Source organism: Neolamprologus brichardi, chromosome 11 (assembly GCF_056152115.1).
Source record: "Neolamprologus brichardi isolate AB-2024 chromosome 11, ASM5615211v1, whole genome shotgun sequence".
NCBI classification, from domain to species: domain Eukaryota; kingdom Metazoa; phylum Chordata; class Actinopteri; order Cichliformes; family Cichlidae; genus Neolamprologus; species Neolamprologus brichardi.
In genome coordinates, this window is record NC_142114.1 from 20,558,979 (window position 1) to 20,579,475 (window position 20,497).

At 39.6% G+C, this 20,497-nt stretch overlaps 1 protein-coding gene across 2 annotated transcripts; it reads right to left on the bottom strand.

Annotated features, from left to right (window-relative positions):
- Positions 1-28: 28 nt before the first annotated feature.
- On the bottom strand, positions 29-20,497 carry inpp5b (inositol polyphosphate-5-phosphatase B). Of its 2 annotated transcripts, XM_087848322.1 has the most exons (23): positions 20,113-20,497; positions 18,329-18,407; positions 17,944-18,041; positions 17,779-17,808; positions 17,556-17,666; positions 16,427-16,570; positions 12,847-12,937; positions 12,156-12,326; positions 8,981-9,082; positions 8,576-8,690; positions 7,602-7,718; positions 5,513-5,700; positions 5,168-5,279; positions 4,972-5,081; positions 3,510-3,645; positions 3,282-3,392; positions 2,931-3,096; positions 2,441-2,676; positions 1,921-2,028; positions 1,573-1,657; positions 1,011-1,138; positions 809-920; positions 29-462 (listed from the first exon to the last, which is right to left on the bottom strand). In XM_087848322.1, the coding sequence occupies exons 1-23, from the start codon at positions 20,168-20,170 to the stop codon at positions 353-355; spliced, it is 2,718 nt and encodes a 905-aa protein (XP_087704448.1). In that variant the 5' UTR covers positions 20,171-20,497; the 3' UTR covers positions 29-352. The 2 variants fall into 2 exon arrangements, with proteins under 2 accessions (XP_087704448.1, XP_035764060.1); XM_035908167.2 differs by lacking the exons at positions 16,427-16,570; positions 17,556-17,666; positions 17,779-17,808; ... (1 more) ...; positions 18,329-18,407; positions 20,113-20,497 and adding an exon at positions 15,455-15,602.

A 20,497-nucleotide genomic window follows, 5' to 3' on the forward strand; every position in this document is an offset into this window, starting at 1 on the left:
AAAAAAAAAATTACTAGCAACACACAACGTGTTTCCAGACATTTTATATATAAAAAAACAATACACTTTTTAGATCAGAGACATGAAAATACAAATTGTTCTTTTTAAATAAAATATACATACATTAAAATTTGTTAGGCTTCTACATATGCTCAATGATATACAATAAATTCTGCATCAACTGATCACAAACTTGGTTTTGAAATAAAGTGATTAGAAATAAGAAACATCACTGACAATAATAACTCTACATAGTTATACAAAGAGGATATCAAATCATTACAGTTATTTCAAATACTGGACGTTTACAGTTTTTAGTGTTCAGCTTCAGCAAGGGGGACAAGCCCTCCATCTAGGAGGAGCTTTGGTTCAGGAAGTGCTGAAAGAACTCCTGAGTCTTCCTCTTCTCAGCAAGATCCTGCTTTGCAGGTGACTTCAGAAGCAAGGAGGCAAAAATGGTGGCTACACATAAAGAAAATATATTGTTCATATTACACAGTATAGAGAAATCATTCATAAAAACATAGTGTCTGTAATAATTTTGACATTTCAAGGAATGTAACACAGAAAATTACACAAAATGTTTTAAATAGATACATTTCTTTTAACTGAAGTTCATTTTCCTGCTATACTTTAGTTCACAATCAACCTTTATTTGGTGGAACAGATTACCACAAAGGACATCTTTACACAAGTCCCCAGCTTTACACCGAGCAATAAAAAGGTCAAAAAGTAAAATGTTGCCTAAAGCACAAAGTAGTAATAACACATTTATAAACCAAAGGAACCGCTTGCTTCATTTTCTTACCCAGGATGCTGACATCTAATCGATTGATAGCAGAATTCTTCAAAAGCTCACGGAGAAAGGCAGCTAAATAGTTGAACACGTTTTTATGGCACTGAGGTAGCGTGGAAATAACCTAGACAAAAAATACAATACTTTTAACTTTTACAATTTAATGTAGGATTAGTAGAAATGGGTGACTAACTCCGTTCTTTTTTTTCCTTACTTGCTCACACTGGCTGGCACTGGTGCAGCATTCAAGGCAGCGCTGGTAAAATGAGTAGGGAACCACAGGCTCTGGGAGGGCATCTAGGAACAGAAGCAAAGCCTCTGCTACTGAGTGATTACTACCCGCTGCAGGTCAAGAGTAGCAGGGTCAAGGTAGCAAATTTTAAGAAAAAAAAATTCCATATCACATAAAAGTACAACATAAATTATACTCAACCCCCCCTCCCAAAACAAACAGTATCACATTCTAAGAGTCATTCAAAACAACATGTTTGCAATTACATGGATTAAACAGCAATACAGAGTATTCGAAAAATCAAGCTTATTAGCTTATTAGTTTCTGTAATAAGCTATGGTCATCTAAGGTCCCAACTTTCAGACCCAATTTAATTGCATTTAAATCCTGAACACTGAGTATTACAGGGCTGCTAAAACCCATCCAATATAGATTTAATGCTCTTAAGATAAAATAAAACATATGTACTGACTGTGCTCTTCAAATATTCTATAAGGACAAACAATATCTTTCTGCTAATTTTATTATAATTGTGAAAGGATACGGAGGGACTCTGGCATCCCTGTGTCAAGGCAATCCCTTATTTCAGCAAATTCAATCCGGAGTCCAGGTTGCTGAAATATGTCTTCCTGCAAATAGAGGACAATACATTCAGACTCGTTCTCTCATTATACACCACAGATTCCCTTCAGCTAAAGAAATTATTTGAAGCACAGTGGCTAATGCAGCAGAATAAATTCATTGCAAGGATCTTCATTCAGTCTATTTATCCTTAATCACAAAAGGCTGGCAGGAAGCCAAGTGTAGTGCAATTCACATGAAGTGGACACTATAAAACAAAGTAGGAGCATAGTATTGTTTGATTTTATTACAACACTATCAATTTTCTGACCTGTTTGACTGCATTGCGGAATAAGTGATCCACCATCATCCAAAGTTCTTTAGGAATGTCAAGAGGCTTTTCAGTGTTTGCTGCGTTCTCCTTTATAGGCAACTCTGCCTGATATTGGGAAAGAAAAAACAGAATGAAAGGCAGTTTAGTTAAAGCTTAATTAGTCTCCAATCCTCAAAACTACTATAATGAAGCCTCTGAGGCAACAATGAATACAATTGTGGGGCGACCGTGGCTCAGGGGGTTGGGAAGTGTATCTGTAACCGGAAGGTCGCCGGTTTGATCCTGGTCGTTGTGTCCTTGGGCAAGACACTTTACCCTACCGCCTACTGGTGTTGGCCAGAGGGGCTGATGGCGCGATATGGCAGCCTCGCTTCTGTCAGTCAGCCACAGGGTAGCTTGCCTCCACCAGTGTGAGAGTGAATGAATAGTGGCCTTGTAAAGCGCTTTGGGTGCCTTGAAAAGCGCTATATCCAATCCATTATTATTATTAATAGAGGTATTTCAAGTGAGGACTAACCAGTTGAAGGAGGGTCTCTCGTGGAATGTCTTGAATGGGCTCCCTCAGCTGACATAGTGCATGGATAGAAGTGCCATAACAGCTTGGCAGGTAGTTTCCTGTCACAGAGATAAAATAGTCCTTGCCCCGCTCTAGATGGAGCACCAGGATGTCTTCAATCTCCTGCTTGCCAGAGTTAAGCTCAGGTGCTGTTGTGCGATTTACGAAAACCTCAAGGTCAATATCCACAGAACCACCTAGATATTTAGAGGGAAGCGCAAATTAAAGAGAAGGCTGCTCCAGTCAGTTGTTATACTGTGGTCATAACAAGCAATTATGACGTAGTACTCTTTGAGGATTTCAAAGACACTATAATAAGCATAATCTGTCAGTTCAAAGGAGTCTGCCACTTAAATCCAAGTCAGTCTCTTTCTATATGACCAGGCTAATGGATTAATGTTTTATTAAAATTAAATTTGTTGGTTTTACACAACGATGATATGTCACTCACCCTGAGCAATAAAGCCTTTGGGGGGGTTGGCTGTGAGCCAGAGCTTGCTGTATGTGAACTCATTCGGCTTTGGAATAAACTCAAACTGACATGGGACCTGCCCGTCATTCAAAAGGCTCAACGTCTCTGCCTGGTGCTGCATGAACTTCACGTCCTTGAAGTGGAACTGAGACAAAAGAAAAGGGAAAAAAAAGCAGATTTATGAGGCAAGATAAACAAAAAAAGTTTTTTTCCTTCAGATCATGTGAAGCTATTGTATCCTTTGAATGTCTGCATATTGCACTCTTTCATTATTTTTATTATTACGTATTTTAATTTAATGCCAGGGAGAATCGTAAGGTGAAACTTTACCTCTCGCTTGGACAAGGTTACAGATGGAATGCACTCATTCTCCATTTTGTCAATATCACGAACAATTTCTTCAAAGGTCTTCTTATAATCCTCACTATTTATCCTCTTGATCTGTAGGATGAAGAAAAACAGGATTAAGTAAAAGCAAAGAAATAATGTATACTTAAAAAAAGCCACAGAATAAATAAATAAATAAATAAATAAAAGCTCTTCAGCTAAATCATTTACCTCAATGATGAGCAGGGAGCTGACAGGTTTGTGGTCACTGGTCTTCAGAGTCATGTGACTCTGGTAATGCTGTTGCTTTATGTTCTTTCCTCTCCACAGGATACGATCGCACCACGCAGGGACACGACATTTTTCACTAAGTTCAAAATAAATGGCAAACATTAGTTCCCAAGTGTCTATTTTATTACAAAGCAATAAAACAATGAAGGCAGGAATTATCTCTGACTCCATTTATCCATTATCAAAATTAATGACACAATCCCTGCAGGGAGATTCTCTTGTGAGGTGTTGCAAGAGTACTGAATATTACACAACAAAGCTCACAGTTCAGGGCCACATCGGATGGCTAAACCAATTTATAAAGGACACTGATGCAAATGAGATGTTGTAGTTTTTTTCCTTACATTGCCCAAGTCAATTCTTAGGCAATGTAGCTCTTGTACAGACACTCGCTGGTCACTTTATTAGGTATACATATTCAACTGCTTGTTAACGAAAATATCCATTCAGCCAATTACAGCAGCTCAATACATTTAGGCATTTACAAGCTTATAACACGCATCAGAGTATGGGAAAAAGGTCAGAACATAGCATGGTCACTGGTGCCAGAAGATTTATTTGGAATATTCCAGAAGGGAGCATAGTTTAAACCTCACAACCTACCTGAGTATAATTATTAACACTGTCCATCCCTTTATGACCACAGTCTACCTATCCTCCTATGGCTGCTTCCAGCAGAATAGTGTGTAACAAGGAATAACAGTATGTCACTGCATTCAAATGGCCTCTACAGTCACCAGATCTCAATCCAATAAAGCACCCTTGCGATGTGGTGGAACTAATTTGCATCACTGATGTGCAGCCTACAAATCTGCAGCAGTTATGTGAGGCTATCATGTCAATGCATAAAAATCTGTGAGGAATTTTTCATCACCTTGTTGAAACAATTAATGCATGACACTACCTAATAAAGTAGCTGTGAGTGTATTCAACAAACATTTTAAAACAAAACGGAAAAAAACTTTAAACACAGCAGAGCTTTCTTAACAGTCTTAACGGTCAAAAATCACTCTGCATTGTCTTTGCAATACTGCAGTCATCAACCCCAACCCTGACATTTCTATTATAATGCTACTATGGTATTCTCTTGAGGCTATCCTTCAGTAAATACTATAGACAAAAACCAGAGTTAAGCAGCTCTGAATAGAGGGATAATTGTTTGCAGAGTAGGAAGCTCCAACCATTTAACAATTGATGAGACAGAAATGTCTCAACAGAGAAGGAAAAGAAATGTGGGCTGATCTGAATCACTGGTGTGTCACAAAAAATGTGATGATAACACAAGCAGCTATAGTGTTCGAACTACAATGATAGTATGTCTGCTACTTCTTTCTGTTATCAGTTTACCTTTAGCTACGAACATTGACATGGAATGACTTACAATGCCTCCGTGTGAGATTACCTTGTATCCCAACTGTCAGAGCCAGTGTCATATTTGTAGGTGGGCTGGAAATCAATCTCCCCCTCCTCAAATCCCACAAACACAGCCTCCTCGTCGATCTGCCTCTTGAGCTGATGACCACACGCAATGGGTAAACATCACTGCTCACAAACACGTTTGAATACAAAACACACCAGGAAACCATAATTAATATTACCTGATCGAAACTGTGTAGAGTTTCAAAGTCCTTCTTGCTGATGAGACCCTTCACGTTGTCAACGTCAAGCTCACTAATTCTGTAGTTGAGGTCCCCGATCCATAAAATAACACTAATTCAGAAACAGAACACAAATTCAAATCAAATAGTCTTAAATACGAGAAACTTGATTTGTATGAACAGTGTCAGCAAATATGTTTTAGGTTTAAAGGACCGCATGACACATTCTGAAGTTAGGTCGCCAAACTCTGGATTCGGATTAGTGACACAATAACTATGTAAACATTCCAAGAGAAATCTTTAAATTTGATTCACAATGTAAATTTTAAAATGACGGCTACTTACTCGTGCTTCATGATAGTGAGTGGCGCCTGGGTGAGGTCAGGTTGGCGAAACTGGAGACGACTGCAAATATCCTTATAGTCCTGATTACGTCTCTCATATTCCTCAACATGAGCAGCAAGGTGGGAATTGACCACGCAGATATCAGAGTTGTGGAAGCGAAAACGGATTGCCACAGCTCCCTTGTTTCCCTGTGAATCAGTAATTGATTAGAATGGACAGAAAACACTGAAACGCCTCTGCAAACACTAAAATAAAATAACTACATGTTTTTATTTACTATGATTTTACTCATCTGCTACACAATAAGGCAATATTATGCAAACAATTTCATGCTTGGCATATTTTGGATAGTTCTTTCTGCAATTCATAAACTAGTGTCCCATTACTGCAGGAAAGGATGGAGTGACCTTACATAGCTCTACCCCCCTCCCACTGGTCCCTAGCCAGCCATCTGCTCTACTCTGCAGGGACTGCTAAGTAAGCACGGTCGCATGAGTCAAGAATAACCTTTCCTGCACCAGTGTATGAGAAACAAAGTTGAAGCTACTGTAGGAAGAGCTTCATGGATGAATAAGCACTGAAGTGAATAGTTCACAGGAAGTAGAGATGCCTTTTTATCATCACAGGAGATTGTTTGTGCTTAAAAACTGCCTCATGTATTGCCATTTACCAAAATGGCAATACATGAGGCAGTTAAAATTAAAAAAAAAAAAAAAAAAAAAAAAAAAAATATTGTATGGCAGTTGACAGACACCATCATAGCATAAGCCCAATTTTTGTTTTCTTTCATCGTTTCAATTTTCATGTAAATGCTAATACTCAACACTTTCTGTTTATATGTATATTATGAGGACAATCATTTTTATGTGGAACTAAAACAATGCTATTGACATAAGCCAATAGCAATAAGCCAACACCCAAGCACTGCAGAATATTTGGCAATTTATGCAGTAAAACCAGCCTGTACTAGTTCCTACATCATTTCTAGCTGAATATAAATGCTAATATAATTGTGGAATATGTCAACTGATCTGAGTGGGGGAAATCCCTCAATAATATTAGGGTAAAATGAATTTTTCCTGCTGCTTGCATAGCTTGGCTGATAAGCCTACATGGTCACCTGACAGTAAGCTCAACCCAACAAAATATAGGATTTTTTGGGATCCTTAAAGAATGTTTTCCCTGTGCCAGGTCCTTAGCCCACAAAATGTTGAGAACCCCTGACCTAAAGCTCCTGACTCTATATGGTTTATTTCTAAAAAATTATTTCCAATTCCATCCAATCATTTCTCAGATTCAGGGTCATGATGGGGCTGGAGCCTATTACTGCTACCATGAGGTAAGAGGTGGGGTACACCCTGGACAGGTCCATTATAAACAGTGGTGCACATAAGTGGTCCGCAGGTGCGTATTTGCTGTCAAAATAAAAGACGCGCACCAGATAAGAAGTTGCAACGCGCATTTGCGTACATAAGATTTTCTGGAGGAGGACATTTGTTTAGAACTCTTAAAGATGTCGAAGAAGCAAGCTCCTTTCAGCAATTACTCTGGTGTTCCTCCACCTCCAAAGAAATGTCAGAAGGAGTCCGAACCGCAAAAGAAGCGCGTATTCTCGGAGAAGTGGTTGCAGGAGGTGAGCTGGCTTCAAACAAATGATGAACGCACAGAGAGGTGGTGCAGAATATGCCGTGAAAATCCCAATCTAGCGGACAATAACAGTGCCTTTTATATGTACGCAAGCGCGCGTTGCAACTTCTTATCTGGTTTGCGTCTTTTATTTTGACAGCGAATGCGCACCTGCGGACCACTTATGTGCCCCCCTGATTATAAACCCATAGGTAATATAGAATCATCAATTAACCTAACCCTGACTAAATGCATTGCTTTTGACTGTGTGAGTACCCTGGAGAGAACCCACACATGCATGGGGAGCACATGCATACACCACACAGAAAGGTCCTGGCCAGATGCTGGATTTGAACAAAGCAACTAACTTACTCTGAGGCAACAGTGTTAACCGTCACGCAACCAGTTGATGTCTGTGGTCAGACACCACAGACATCAACAGGGTTTGAAATACTGTCCTCACCATCCTCCCCATGATGCCAGTGCCTACACTCTCAGCCTCCACATCTGAGATGAATTCTGCATGCTCCTTCTTCACAAAGAAGATCAACATAATGCCCACCAGGCGCGCCAACTTCACCTGCAGAAACAGACCAACAGTATACAAATGATTTCTTGCGGTTAAATGAAAACATTTTTGATGTTGCACTGGAACTCAAGAGATGGTGTAGCCACAAGACATGATCAGAGATGCTTTAGTGCAGTTTCTGTTGCTTATATCAGCACTTTGTCAGCGTCAACTACTAGGAAGAGTAAAACGGAAGCGGAGAATCACATCTCAGAATAAGACACAGTTGTGTATGAGGAGCGCAAAGTACTTCATAATAGCTTTAACTTACGTAAGAGTTAAAGTGTCAGAAACAGAGCAGCTAAGTGTGCTTTAGTCTGAGAACTCGCAGTGGATGCAGAAAAAAAAATCCAACAAACTGACAGGATGGTGACCTGGCATATATCATGTAGCGTTTAAGGCGACTTGAATAAAAAAACAAAAAAAACAACCAGAGCTATAAAAAGAGGAAGCTAATGTGCTGGTCAGTACTCTGAGAATGAGGAAGAACACAAAAGTGAAGACAAAAGACAAGAAAGGCAGATCAAAAAAGTAACCTAAAACCTAAGGTCTGACTAAGCTTATGAAAGCAACAGGGATATAATAACTCCTATTAGAAATAAAGTGAGTAATAATCGATGTAATAAGATTGTATGATAATTATTATTACCACAGAAAGAAGGTGCTAGAAGTTCTTGAAACTCTAACGCATGCATTGTATCAGTTTCAGGAATCTATTTTAAAGTGTGACTGTTGCCCATGTAGAAGAAAACCAAACATGCCCTCTAAAATGAAGATCAGTGGTGTGAATCGTGACATTCGCAAGTCTTCTCAAATATCAACTAATAGCGATGAACTGCAAGATGTGAGGGAGAAAAAAAAATCCTTACTAAGGCATACTTGGCATCTGGATGCAATGCCTCAGACACAGCTTTTGTCCACTCCTGTTCCTTGGGGGTGTCATTGAAGAAGAAAGCCTCTTTGCTGAGGTCAAGCTCCTGAAAACTGCAAAAAAGGGCAAATAGTGAAACTTTAAGGGTTTGATTTCCACTTCATCCAGAAGTGCTATGGTACTGACTAAACTTTTTGGCTCCTTAACACCAAAGCGGTAAACTGAAACAGGCCGGATTAGTGGATACACAGTGCAAAAATCAGTGGGCAGGCGTCTTCAGCACTTAAAACTGGCTCAACGGCTGCATGCATCTGTCAGAGGTTTGAGGAGTAAATGTCTGTCTTTGTAATAGGATTAAGTGGAGCAGTGCACAGCTATTCTTCAGCAGCAGAATATGACTTACCCCACACAGTACATGTCAGGGGGCTCGGGAGTGCAACTCAGCCAAGGACGGAGGCTTTCCTTTGGTGCCTGTCCGTTCACATTGTATGTGCCAAGAAAAAAGCTGAAACAAAAGATGATGAAAAGTGAGCACAAAACGAAGGAATAAATTTATAGCTTTGATGGGCTCCTCCTTTGCCCCTCCCCCCTTCAGTGGTTTCCACTTTAGGAGGCTAAAATGGTGAAACAATAATATCAGTCTATATCAAGCTTATGCCCTGCTGCTTCATTGTAGCAGTGACTCATTTCTAGATATTTTAATTCTTTTTTTTTTGTATGTTTAAGAGCACAACTGCACTTTTGCAGAAGTAACATTTATTAAAATGAATAGGAGAAAAAAAAAACTGAAACGAAAGCAATTGCTTTCAAAGGTAAACCAACAAATACTGGAAGAGTCCTACATGTAATCCTCCACCAATCCTCAACCTTTTTGTCACTGATCAGGATTTCTCTCAAACTCCTTTGTCAAGTTTTCTAGTTTGCTTTAGTTTCTGTCCGGACACGCAGTATCCTGGGTGGGCAGGTGTCATGAGCTTGGATAACCAATGGTCAGCAACTTTCTGAATGACGGCAAACAGGCAGAAAGTAGTGTCACCATCTAGTTTCTACTTTTGTGGAAACTAGATGGTTGTGAAATAATCAGCACTGTTAAAATAGTGTGTTACAACAATTTGTAACACAACATATACAGATGACTAATGGGTGCGGCTGTGGAGCTGCAATGCCATATTAGCCAGTTAAGTAGATAAGTGCGGCTAAATAATAGTATGTTTCTGTTTGACCGCATCATTGATGCAAGAAGACTGCAATCATGTGGACAAAGAAATTATGTTGGGGGATTTGGGGAAAAAACAAACAAAAAAACAAAAAACAACAACAACAAACAAGTTTCTTTGTTTGTTTTCATCACAACATGTACAGATATCTCCAATTAAGCTCCTTTTCCATTAGGACCTACTCGGCGCAACTTGCCAAGACTAGACTCGAATCAACTGGTTTTCCACTACAATCGAGTCCAACCTAATGTGCTCGGCTGTTGTTACAACAACGCGTCCGAGCGTCCCTTGATGTAATTGGTATGTGGCACAAACGGCAAGAATATACCTGCTGCTCAGTCTGTGGCTTTTCGTCAGACTCGGAAACCACAGTGTTGTTTTTGTAGCAATTTCTTTCTTTTTCTTCTTTTTTAAATGGCGGTTTGGATGTTTGTGAACGAGATGCTCTCATAACTCATCAAATGATGACACTGATCAGCTAATCAGTGGCAAGCAGTCTGACGAAGTCCCATTTTAGTACCTGCTCGGATTGCTTGGAGCCCCGGCCGAGCAGGTCCCATTTTAGTACTTGCTACTGTGACCTAATGGAAAACCCTGAAAAATGCCGCGAGTCAATCAGAGTAAGTACCAATGTACTCATGGAAAAGGGGACTTAGTGTCATGGCTTTGCTTTATTTTATAGCTACAGGCTGGTAACTGCAGATTTATCAGTTGGTCTTTGTCAAAGGTGTTAGCAGATAGTAACACTATCTTAAAAAAAGAACACAAACTAATCAATGACCTAGTTTTTAATCTTAAAAAACAACCGTAAATACTTTATAAAGAATATGCACATAAACAAAACCATTAACATAAATAGAGCTGCACCACTTTCTGACTCCTGGCCATCACTTGCTAAGCTACTGGCCAATGTGGAGGGCAGTGCTGTAGGGAAAAACGAAATTGAAAACAAAGAAAATGCACTGAAATCAAAACACAGTGTTGAAACAGAAAGAATTTAAAAAAATGCAAAAGACAAATCCTCATTTCCTGTATTTAAATAATCAATATTATTGCATAAAATGTACAAAGACAAACACATAAATGTCTTGTGATCACTGAGCAGCCTCACTGCAACTTAAACGGAATACTGAAGGCAACATGCCGTGAGAAATCGTGAGAGGGTCGAGCCCTTGCCATTTACATCCCCACTGAGGTTTATCCTACAGGTCCAGCTCAAAAAAAGGCAACTTCCTTCCATTCAATGTGCCACGTCTCTGACCTTCAGGCGGCTACTGTTTTCCAAATGCTCTTTCACAGGAGCAGCATGGGGCTTTTTATTTTGTGCTGACTGCCACTGAACCTTAAAACACTTTCTGCTTTCACAGCCCGAGCCTCAGCTAACCAGAGAAAAGCTGAAACTATATTTACACAAAGGGAGCTTGGGACTGCTGCTTTTCTAAAGCTTTTATTCATAATATTCATATCAGCATGGATTTTTCCCCCCAGCGTGTCCCAACTATACAGTATAAAATGAGACAAAAGCAGACAAATGCATGTGTGCAAGCACGATACTAAATGTCTGCCGTTTTTGACTAAAGGCACAACTCTAGCTTACGTCTTGTTAATCATATACGGCTTTTTAAACATGTCCAACATTACATATTTAGCATACCCTTTTACATGTATGTATGGGAAACAAACATTTCCCTTTTGGATCTAACTCACTCATGTTTATCATATTCAAGATTCCTTCCATTATGGTTACAGCTATTTTCAGAGTGTTCAGAACGTCTGAGACAGTGCGGCTTAATTTAGCACGCAGCAAGAGGAACCCACAGATGTTGACTCATGCTTTTTACATAACATCATCCAAACTGTGTTAACAGTTACACTGTGGGCACAGAGTCTTCATGCATAAACCAGCTTTTCCACAGATTTTACAACCTGTTTTCGATTTTCAAACTGAACACCAGAGTACAGTGAAATACAACTCTTGTTTAAAAATATCTGCACTCACCTAAGTTTGAAACTTGGGAGTGTTTTTTTTTTAACTTTTAAAGCTTACAGTGTATTACTATAATGTACATGTTGTCAGGCTTAAAGTGACTTTTTTTTACTGCTCTATGCTAAGAAGAACAAACAGGAAAAGATCACATCACTTCTTTTTAGATTGGACTTCCCCACCCAGAATACCAAGGCCTTATCATCATCATCATCATCATGGAAGCATTTTTTGCTACCTTTTTTTAAAACATTGATGATACTTATGCAATATTCAGGAGTTTTAAGATCACCAACATCTATGTGCCTCTATCAATGAGCCAAACACACTTTTAATCAGGGCCAAACTGGCACAAAAAACAATAAACAGCAACATACCTGTGATTTTCCAAGAAAGTGTACAGTTCCTCTTTTTTCAGCAGCTCACACTTGATAAGGTTGTCGCGCAGGCCAAACTGCGGCATGGCTAGTATGTGAGCTTTGTTTGATGGGGTGTGGCTGGAGGATCGCACCAGGTCATCCCGGTCCTCTCGAGTGGAGATGCCCAGGCTGCACACCAGAGAAGAAATAACGTGTGTGATTTGAGATGGAAAAACTGAGTCACAGAGGGTTGTTTTCGTTCTTTCTTTTCTTTTTTTTTTTGCGGTAGGGGGTGGTGGAGGGGGGGGAAGTTTTAACAATTAGGGAGATGCTAGAAATGCTCATCTCCAGCTGTGTATTAACAGTCAGCATAGTCTTTAGCCTAAATGCATTAAGCCATACTTACTGGAGAGCTACAGTCTTAATGTACAGCAGTTCAACACAACAAAAACAACAATCTCTATTTCCAGGTTGTCAATATGGGATGAGCTAAGTTGAGAGGAGAAAATGTAATATGCCCATATCATACAGTCTTCCAGGAACATCCTGAAACTTAACTCCATCATAGGGAATAGACATTAGCTCAAAGCAAAGCAGGGCCGAAAACAGACACCGTCTTTGTATTCAAATATAACTGTATTAGTGTGGGTATAATGCAAGACTTCCCCACCCTTGAAAAATTATGAAAAGATTCTCAAGGCCTCCTCACCTATCTTGGTTGGCAGACGCTCTGGACTTCTGTGTGCCACCGTTGGAACCTTTCTCCTTTTCTGAAGTTACTTTTTTGTCTGATGATTTCTCTGTTCAGGAAAAGCAAGACAGATAAAACAGAATGGTTAATTACATGATTGCAGGACAGTTATGCAATCATAACTGCCTGCACAGTGAACCACAAACAAAGTACTATTTTCATTTAGCCAGTTAAGATATTTTATTAATATATTAATAAACTCATATTTCAGCCTTTAAACAACCAAAATGTAAGAATAAAATTAATCTAAATGTGAATAAATATAAGTAAATCATAAAAATGCCAAGTCAGAGCTTAGTTGTTGGGGGCAATCGACTGAGGCCTCCTCCTGCAGATGGATACGGTTTCTGCATTCCAAGTAGCTGGATTTAATGGCTGAGTGCGAAGTATTAGACAGCATGCCCCTGTCTCCTGAAGCTTGGCAGGCAAGACAGCTGGCTCCAGTGAAAGGGAAAGCCAGGTTCTCTGAGCAGGAAATTAAATTCTACAAAGTTATAGTAAGCTACATTAGACAGTACAAAGCAATGACCCGAAAGAGTAGATACAATCTACATAAAAAAACACAACGGTGAATTTATTTTCTCAAAAAATGTTTAAAATGACAAACTTAAAACCAACTGGTCTCTTACTGTTTTTACAATATGTGTGTAACTCTTTTCTATGTGCAGCATTTGAGACATGAAAAAAAAAGAAAAAGGAAATCATATTTATGCAAAACACAAGGTCAAAGAAGTAAGACAACAAAGCAGACAAGGCATAAACCAGTGAAACAAACAATAATAAGATAATAATTTTAATAAAGTAAATCAAAAATAAGTGCTAATAAAACTGGTTTTATAGATTATTTTCTTTTTTTATTAGACATGTCTTTTGGCAGAACAACTGCAGCATCAAAGTCTGCTGTTACTTTCACCTCAGCAGGCAGTTGATGTCACTTTTTCTGCATCGCTGTTTTAGGAAATGTCACTCTAATTACCAATAAGACAGGTTGTGACATGTGCACCAAACCCCAAGAAAAGGTCAACATAAAAAAAAAGATGCTAAGAGTTCAAGCCATTTTAAGCCCTATTTAAAAATCCTTACACTAACACTGACATTTTAATTAAAAAACAGCAACTCTGTTGTTTCAGTCAACAAGAAAATCCCTTTATTTGACTGACAGAACTTCCAGCAAACTGTGAAATTGCTCTTGAAACACTACAAAAGACGCTCTTATTGCACACACAACCCACACGCAGCTGTCAAACAGCACTTACCCAGTGTCACACATAATGCATCAATAAATAAAAGTCACTGGATGTGTATGTCCATTCTACTTCACTACAAACTTTTGAATACCTGCTGCAGTGCAGACAACTTTTGAAACAAATCTTGTGGCATTAAATGGACACATGCTACTGACTGGAGATCTTATCATATTTCTGCATTCTCAAATCAGCAAGGAAATGACTGCAAAACCTTGTGGTGTTATACTGTTGCATGCACCTTATTAAAGACATACAAGTTTTTCTCTCTCTCGCTTAAAGTACAGCTGCTTATCTGTTAGATGAAAAAACAATTTACAGTTAAAAACAGTACAACCAGTATGAGGCTATGCGTTTAAAACATTATATGGTACGTCCTGCACAGGCTTTAGTATCTTTACCCATACAGCGGAAATCCAGCTGTATGACCCCTTGCTCACTCCATTTGTCACAGGATGCCTCTCTATATGTGTGCAGCTACTCGTAGAATAAATGGCAAACTCTTCTATCAGGGCTCTCTTCCGTATTAACGCAGGAGTATCTCTACAAAATACAACCGGCCAAAGTTCATCATTACACTGCTTCACAAGCAGAAACACGTCAGATTGCTCATATGAATTATTTTTTTTCTTTTAATACTTAACTGTAAATTTACATCTGCTTAATAAACGGTTGGGGCGTCATATATTTTAACTGGATGACATGCAGACTTTTCTTTTTGAAGGCGAAGCAGACAGTAAACGGAGACCTATAATAACAGAGAGAGCCGGTAGGAACAAAGTTTACAGGGAACTGATTGAAGCTAACAAGCTAAATCGGCTAAGAGGATAAGTCGGGAGTGAATGGGTGAACGTGGAAATACCCTGACAACAAGTGCAAATGGCTCAAAATTCAAGACAAAAAAAGAGCCTCTCGGTGAACGACCCAACAATTTGTCACTAAAACGTGTTGTTGCAACATTTTTCCTAATAGGTGTTCCACTTCTTTTAAAACCACACAATGACGATGATATCGCGGTGCTGAAGTCTGTGCTAGTGCTAGCTGTTCTTTTTAACCGAGCGCCTATGATTCTATGATTCGCTGCGAAAAAACAATGTATCGAACACATTGCTACATGGATGTAAAATTACCCAGTTTCATCGATAAGCACTTAAGCTAATGAGGCTAAAGTTAGCATTTCTTGACAGAAGAACTAGAACTGCACGCTAGCATTAACTAGGAAGCAAGCTTATCCCAGCCGGATGGCAGGGACCCCGGCGTTTCTTTCACCTCCTCAAAATCAACAAATTAAACCAGGAATAGGTTGTTGTTTTTTTTCATACCAAAGTCTCTCATCTCCATAGACATCTCCATTTATTGCTCCCACGCATTCTGTGCAGAAGACCAACGTCCACTCAGTCTCAATCCAAACGCTATAGTAGTGGGAGGAGTTTACACTCCCACCGCTGCAGAGATAAGACACCGAAACAAACCTAATCGACTATGCAGATTGAAATCGGAAGACTCAACAACATTGCATTAGATTAGGAAAATGAAATATATAACGACAGATACATATTTAAAAATTATTTTTGTTTATTTGTTATGGAGGTAAGTGTATTTGTGTGGCACTTGACTGACAAAAGATGTTGCACGCAGTTTTATACACGGTATCACATGCTGTGTGATTTGTATAAGGTCATTCCATGTTTTGCATACTTGTCAGCAGTAGCATGCCAGTAGAACAGAATGCACAAGCATAATGATTGATTAAAATCTGCTTAAAATCACACAGCATGAGGAACATACACAAGTTGGGAAGCTTTTCTGTTTAGAAGCAATGCTCAAAAACACTCAGATATCTCACATGGCTTCTCAATTTGTTATGTTTTTTTTTCTTTCATTGTTAATAGCAGTTAACAATAACTGCACTACATTTTCTGTTAGGCCTGTTGGCCCTGTGAGCTCCTGCTCTCTAGTTTACTGTGGTGCATTGAATGAAAAAGGGACAAATTAAAAATACAGGTTATTCCTGTGGTTTTCATGCTTTGTCACATCAAAATGTCCTTTCGACTCCTTTCAACTCACGTTCAGATGGAGTCAGTTGAATTCAGAGGAAGTGGCATTTGCAAAATTGGATGTAATTTATGAAGCAATACTGACACGCAAAAACTGCACACACGAAGAGACAAAATGGAGAACACGTCCCGACATCCACTGCACAGATGCTGGTGGACCAATTCTAGTGCAGTTCATTTTATTGCATAGGGAGATGTTGGCAGACGGCACATACAAATTAAAATAAGGTGAAAAACCTGTTTTTCCGTGCTGGTTGAGTTTAGTGAGAGTTGTGCCGATGGGTGCGAGGGCTTGTTTGACAACTCCCCGTCCTCTAGTGTCTTTGTGGTACTTGGTAATCCAGTCAAACTTGGGTATCTGTGTGGGAGTCCTGCAAACATCTGTGAAAAAAAGCAGGGAGGAAAAGAATGATAAAAGAACTGTAAATGATTCTTGCCTTAATGAGAAATTGGACAAGAGACTGGTGTGCGCTTAAGGCAACACAAAAAATGTTAAGAATGAGAAAAGTTGCATTTTGCAACTTTATTTTAAAGCTACCACCTTAAATTCCTTGTCTTGTTTTCATAGTAAATTACCTTGTAAGTCAACCTCCATGGTTAAATTCACCTCTATGGGCTCACCGTGAGAATTTTTCTTTTTAACAACAGCCGGCATGCCATTTGTTCTTTCCATCACTGGTCTCCCACAGCAAATTAAAAAGCCTTTGGGGCTCTACTTGGAATACCGCAAAAAACCCCACATCAGTCTTTGCTTGTGTTCATTTGGGACTTCCACCATGAAAACGGCGAACCGGTGGGAAAAGCGGCACATCCATAACAAAGCACACCATCTTTGACCTTTAACGGCCTGATACTTTCAGATGAACAGAAAGCAGGCTGTAAAATTGTGGTGCAAATTAACTAATAAAAAGGAAGTAACTTATCCTGTTAACTGTTATCATGTCTAATTTTCATGTCCCATTGCTAAAAGCTATGTGCACAAAGATTAAGTAAGAACAGCGTATACTGTCCAAACTCCACCCTTCCCTCTCTGCCTGCTAGCAATTCTCGCACAGGGAAGTGTCACCACCAAAACAGCAGTAACCACGAGTCTTTTTCCAACTAGATATATTATGTGGTTTTCCAGCATAATATAACCTCTAGGTTATTAACTCAATAGGTATTGTTTCACATAGGTTACTACAGCAAAATATTTGTGCTTTTTCACACTCTTCTTCACTTAAGAGTCAAATGACCTGTCTTAAACAAATAAGATGCTGGTGCTACTGCAAATTAATACTTGATTCCAGTGAACCGACAGCTTTCAAAGGTTATTCTTGTTTCTTGCTGGATGTCATGTAAACACATCATATAGGGGCTAACCTACCACTCCACGCCTTGTTGACTTCGCTGAGGAAGAGACGCGAGTTGGAGCCAAAAGGAAGTTTGAGGTCTAACTCTTCATCCTTGTAGCTTATTCTAACTCTGGTATCAGCACCTAAAATCAGAAGAAGAATGCAGGGGGCGAAAACAAGATGTTCATTATCGTGTGGTGCACCAGTTATGCAGCTTATTTCTAATTGGGCTGTAATGGAAACTAGCGCACTCACCCACAACCACAAGTTCCTCTGGTGAGGAAACTAAAAAGATTGCAGTATGAGAAATATGTTTCAGAGAAATTACTGTCACATTATTTTTGATTAGGTACACTGTTGAAATAGCATAAGGGAATATTTATTTGAGATGAGCTAAAAAAATATTTAAACACTATTCACCTGTGACAACTGCAAAGTCGACAGAGATGGGTATTATGGCCTCCAGCAATACATCGTCAGCAGTAATTGCCATTCTTCGATGGGTATAAATAAAGATTCTGTAAAAACATTACATTGTAATTTTAAGATTTGTTTAATGAAGTCTGTATTTCAGTTAGTTCTCTGCCTAACTAGAGCTAACACATGCACACTAAAAAAATATCCCTACAGAGCATGACAGTGGTACCTTTTTCAGGCAGGTTAGTGTAACTCGGTAGTGTACAGTGTTAAGCTGTACTGCTGCCACCCACTCTTCTTCGAAAACACTTTTTAGACTGAATTCAAACAAACTGCAAAGAACTCATGTCAGAGATATTTTTTCTCCCACCAAGCCACTAAAACTTACGCATGCTCGTTTGCAGACTCCACGAGCCCCAGCAGTCTGCTCTCTGTAGTATCATCAAAGAGGACATCACATTGGACAGCATGATTACGTTTTAGTTAAGGAGAAAGATGTTGTTTACACTTCATGTTTAATATCATATTTATCTGCCAGAAAAAAATGACCTTTCAGCAAAGTCTACTACAGTGGGGACATTAAATTGGATTTCTATTCCCTACAAGTAACTATTGCACTTTTTACAGTATTTCTTAATTTCACAGAGTAATATCAAAAAAATAAACCAGTACATCTATATGTCAGCATATAAATAAGGCTAATAAACATATTTATAGATCAAATTTCCTCTCCCCGTTTACATGCAACAATTCACGTTCTTCTCCTCCTGCTTCTCCTTTAGGCGTTGCCACAGCAGATCATCTGCCTCCATACCATCTTATTCCTAGCATCCTGTTTTGTCACACCAACCCTCTGCATGTCCTCCTTCACAACATCCATGAATCTTGTGGTCTTCACCTGGAGGGAGCCTCGCAGCGCCATCTTCAAGACCCTTTCCCCTTTTGCTCCAAACCAGTCAAACTGAGCTGTGTCTCTGATATACTCATTTCTAATCCTGTCCTGGTCGTTCGCAACAAAAATCTTTCCAGCTCTCAGCTCTGTCTCCAGACTTTTTTTTTTTATCAGTGCCACTGTCTCAAAATCATGTCACTTTGGATGGTTTACCCTAGGTATTTAAACTACCTCACTCTCTCAACACCTTGCATCTTAGACCTGGCCCTCTCTCATTCTCACAAATATATTTGGTCTCACTTCTAACTTTTATTCCTCTTTTCCCAAAAGCATACCTCCACCTGCTCCTTACGCTTACTGCAGATCACAACGTCTGCAGTAACTGTTAACTTGTCTATTTCCACTGCAAACAAGAAGGGTCTGAGAGCGATCCATGATGCAATCTTACCCCCGCTTTGAACCCATCTGTTACTCCCACCGCACACCTCACTTCTGTCTTGCTGTCCTCATACATGTCCTGCATCACCCTCACATACTTCTCTGCCACTTCTGACTTCCTCATACAGCACCAAAGTTTCTCTCTTGGCACCCTATCATACGATTTTTCTAGACCCACAAAGACTCAGCACAACTCCTCCTGACCGTCTCTGTACTTCTCTATCAGCAGTCTTAAAGCAAAAATCGTGTCTGCAGGGCACTTCCTTGGCATGAAGCCATACTCTCTTCTTAACTTGGCTTCAGTATCTCTTCCCAAACTCCTTATGGTATCATGCAACACTTCATGTTATTATTTATAATACATTACCAAATTATTAAAAGAGGAATGACAGTAACAGTAACTACTCTCTGCACCTTGTTTTGCAAACATATATTTATGCACATCTTACTTTAAGACAATGACAGTGAAATTATAGGATCACCAGCACTGACAACAAAGACAAAGCACACAGCTGCCACCTTGTGGACAACGTGTCTCACTACAGTATTGAGTACATGTTACCTATTTTAAGGAACTGCTGACTAGACTAGTTTTAATCTAAAAACAAAAGCACCAATAAACCCCATGTGCACTCAACTGCAATGCCTGGATAGAAGCCTAAGTAAAGCTACTCTTTAGTCAGAAAGATGACAGCCAAGTGGCACAACGCAACAGGCCCCATTTCGAGCTCAGTAGACAGAAAAGCTGTCGCGCCAGTCAAACGTGGTTTTTTGGAAGCATGTAATCTATAGTTTGATTCGCTGGTCAACCACGAACCAATGCGTGTGAGTCGGGAAGGATACCATGATGCAGTTTTCTTCCCTTTCTAAAGTTTCTTGAATTGCGACGGACTGATCCATAGTGTTGACATTCAAGCTTGCTGGGCGACAATTTTGGCACCACGCTCTCCAAACGAAAACCCACTCCGTGGAAACTCGAGCAGCTCAGTTATTTCTCTCTGAAGTGGAAGCGCAGCGCAATGAAAGGGAGCGCAGAAGCTCCGCGGAATCCCACATCATTCCTATTCGACCCAGAAGTTTTTCTTCTTTTCCCACCTTCCTTCGCTGCTGGCCCAGCCCGACCCAGTCTGCCACGCACTGATTCAGGATCTCGCTGTACACCCAGTGTGACGTCACTCTGTTTGGTTTGCAAAGGCCTGAAGCCGCCAACTCAAAGACGGTTATGTC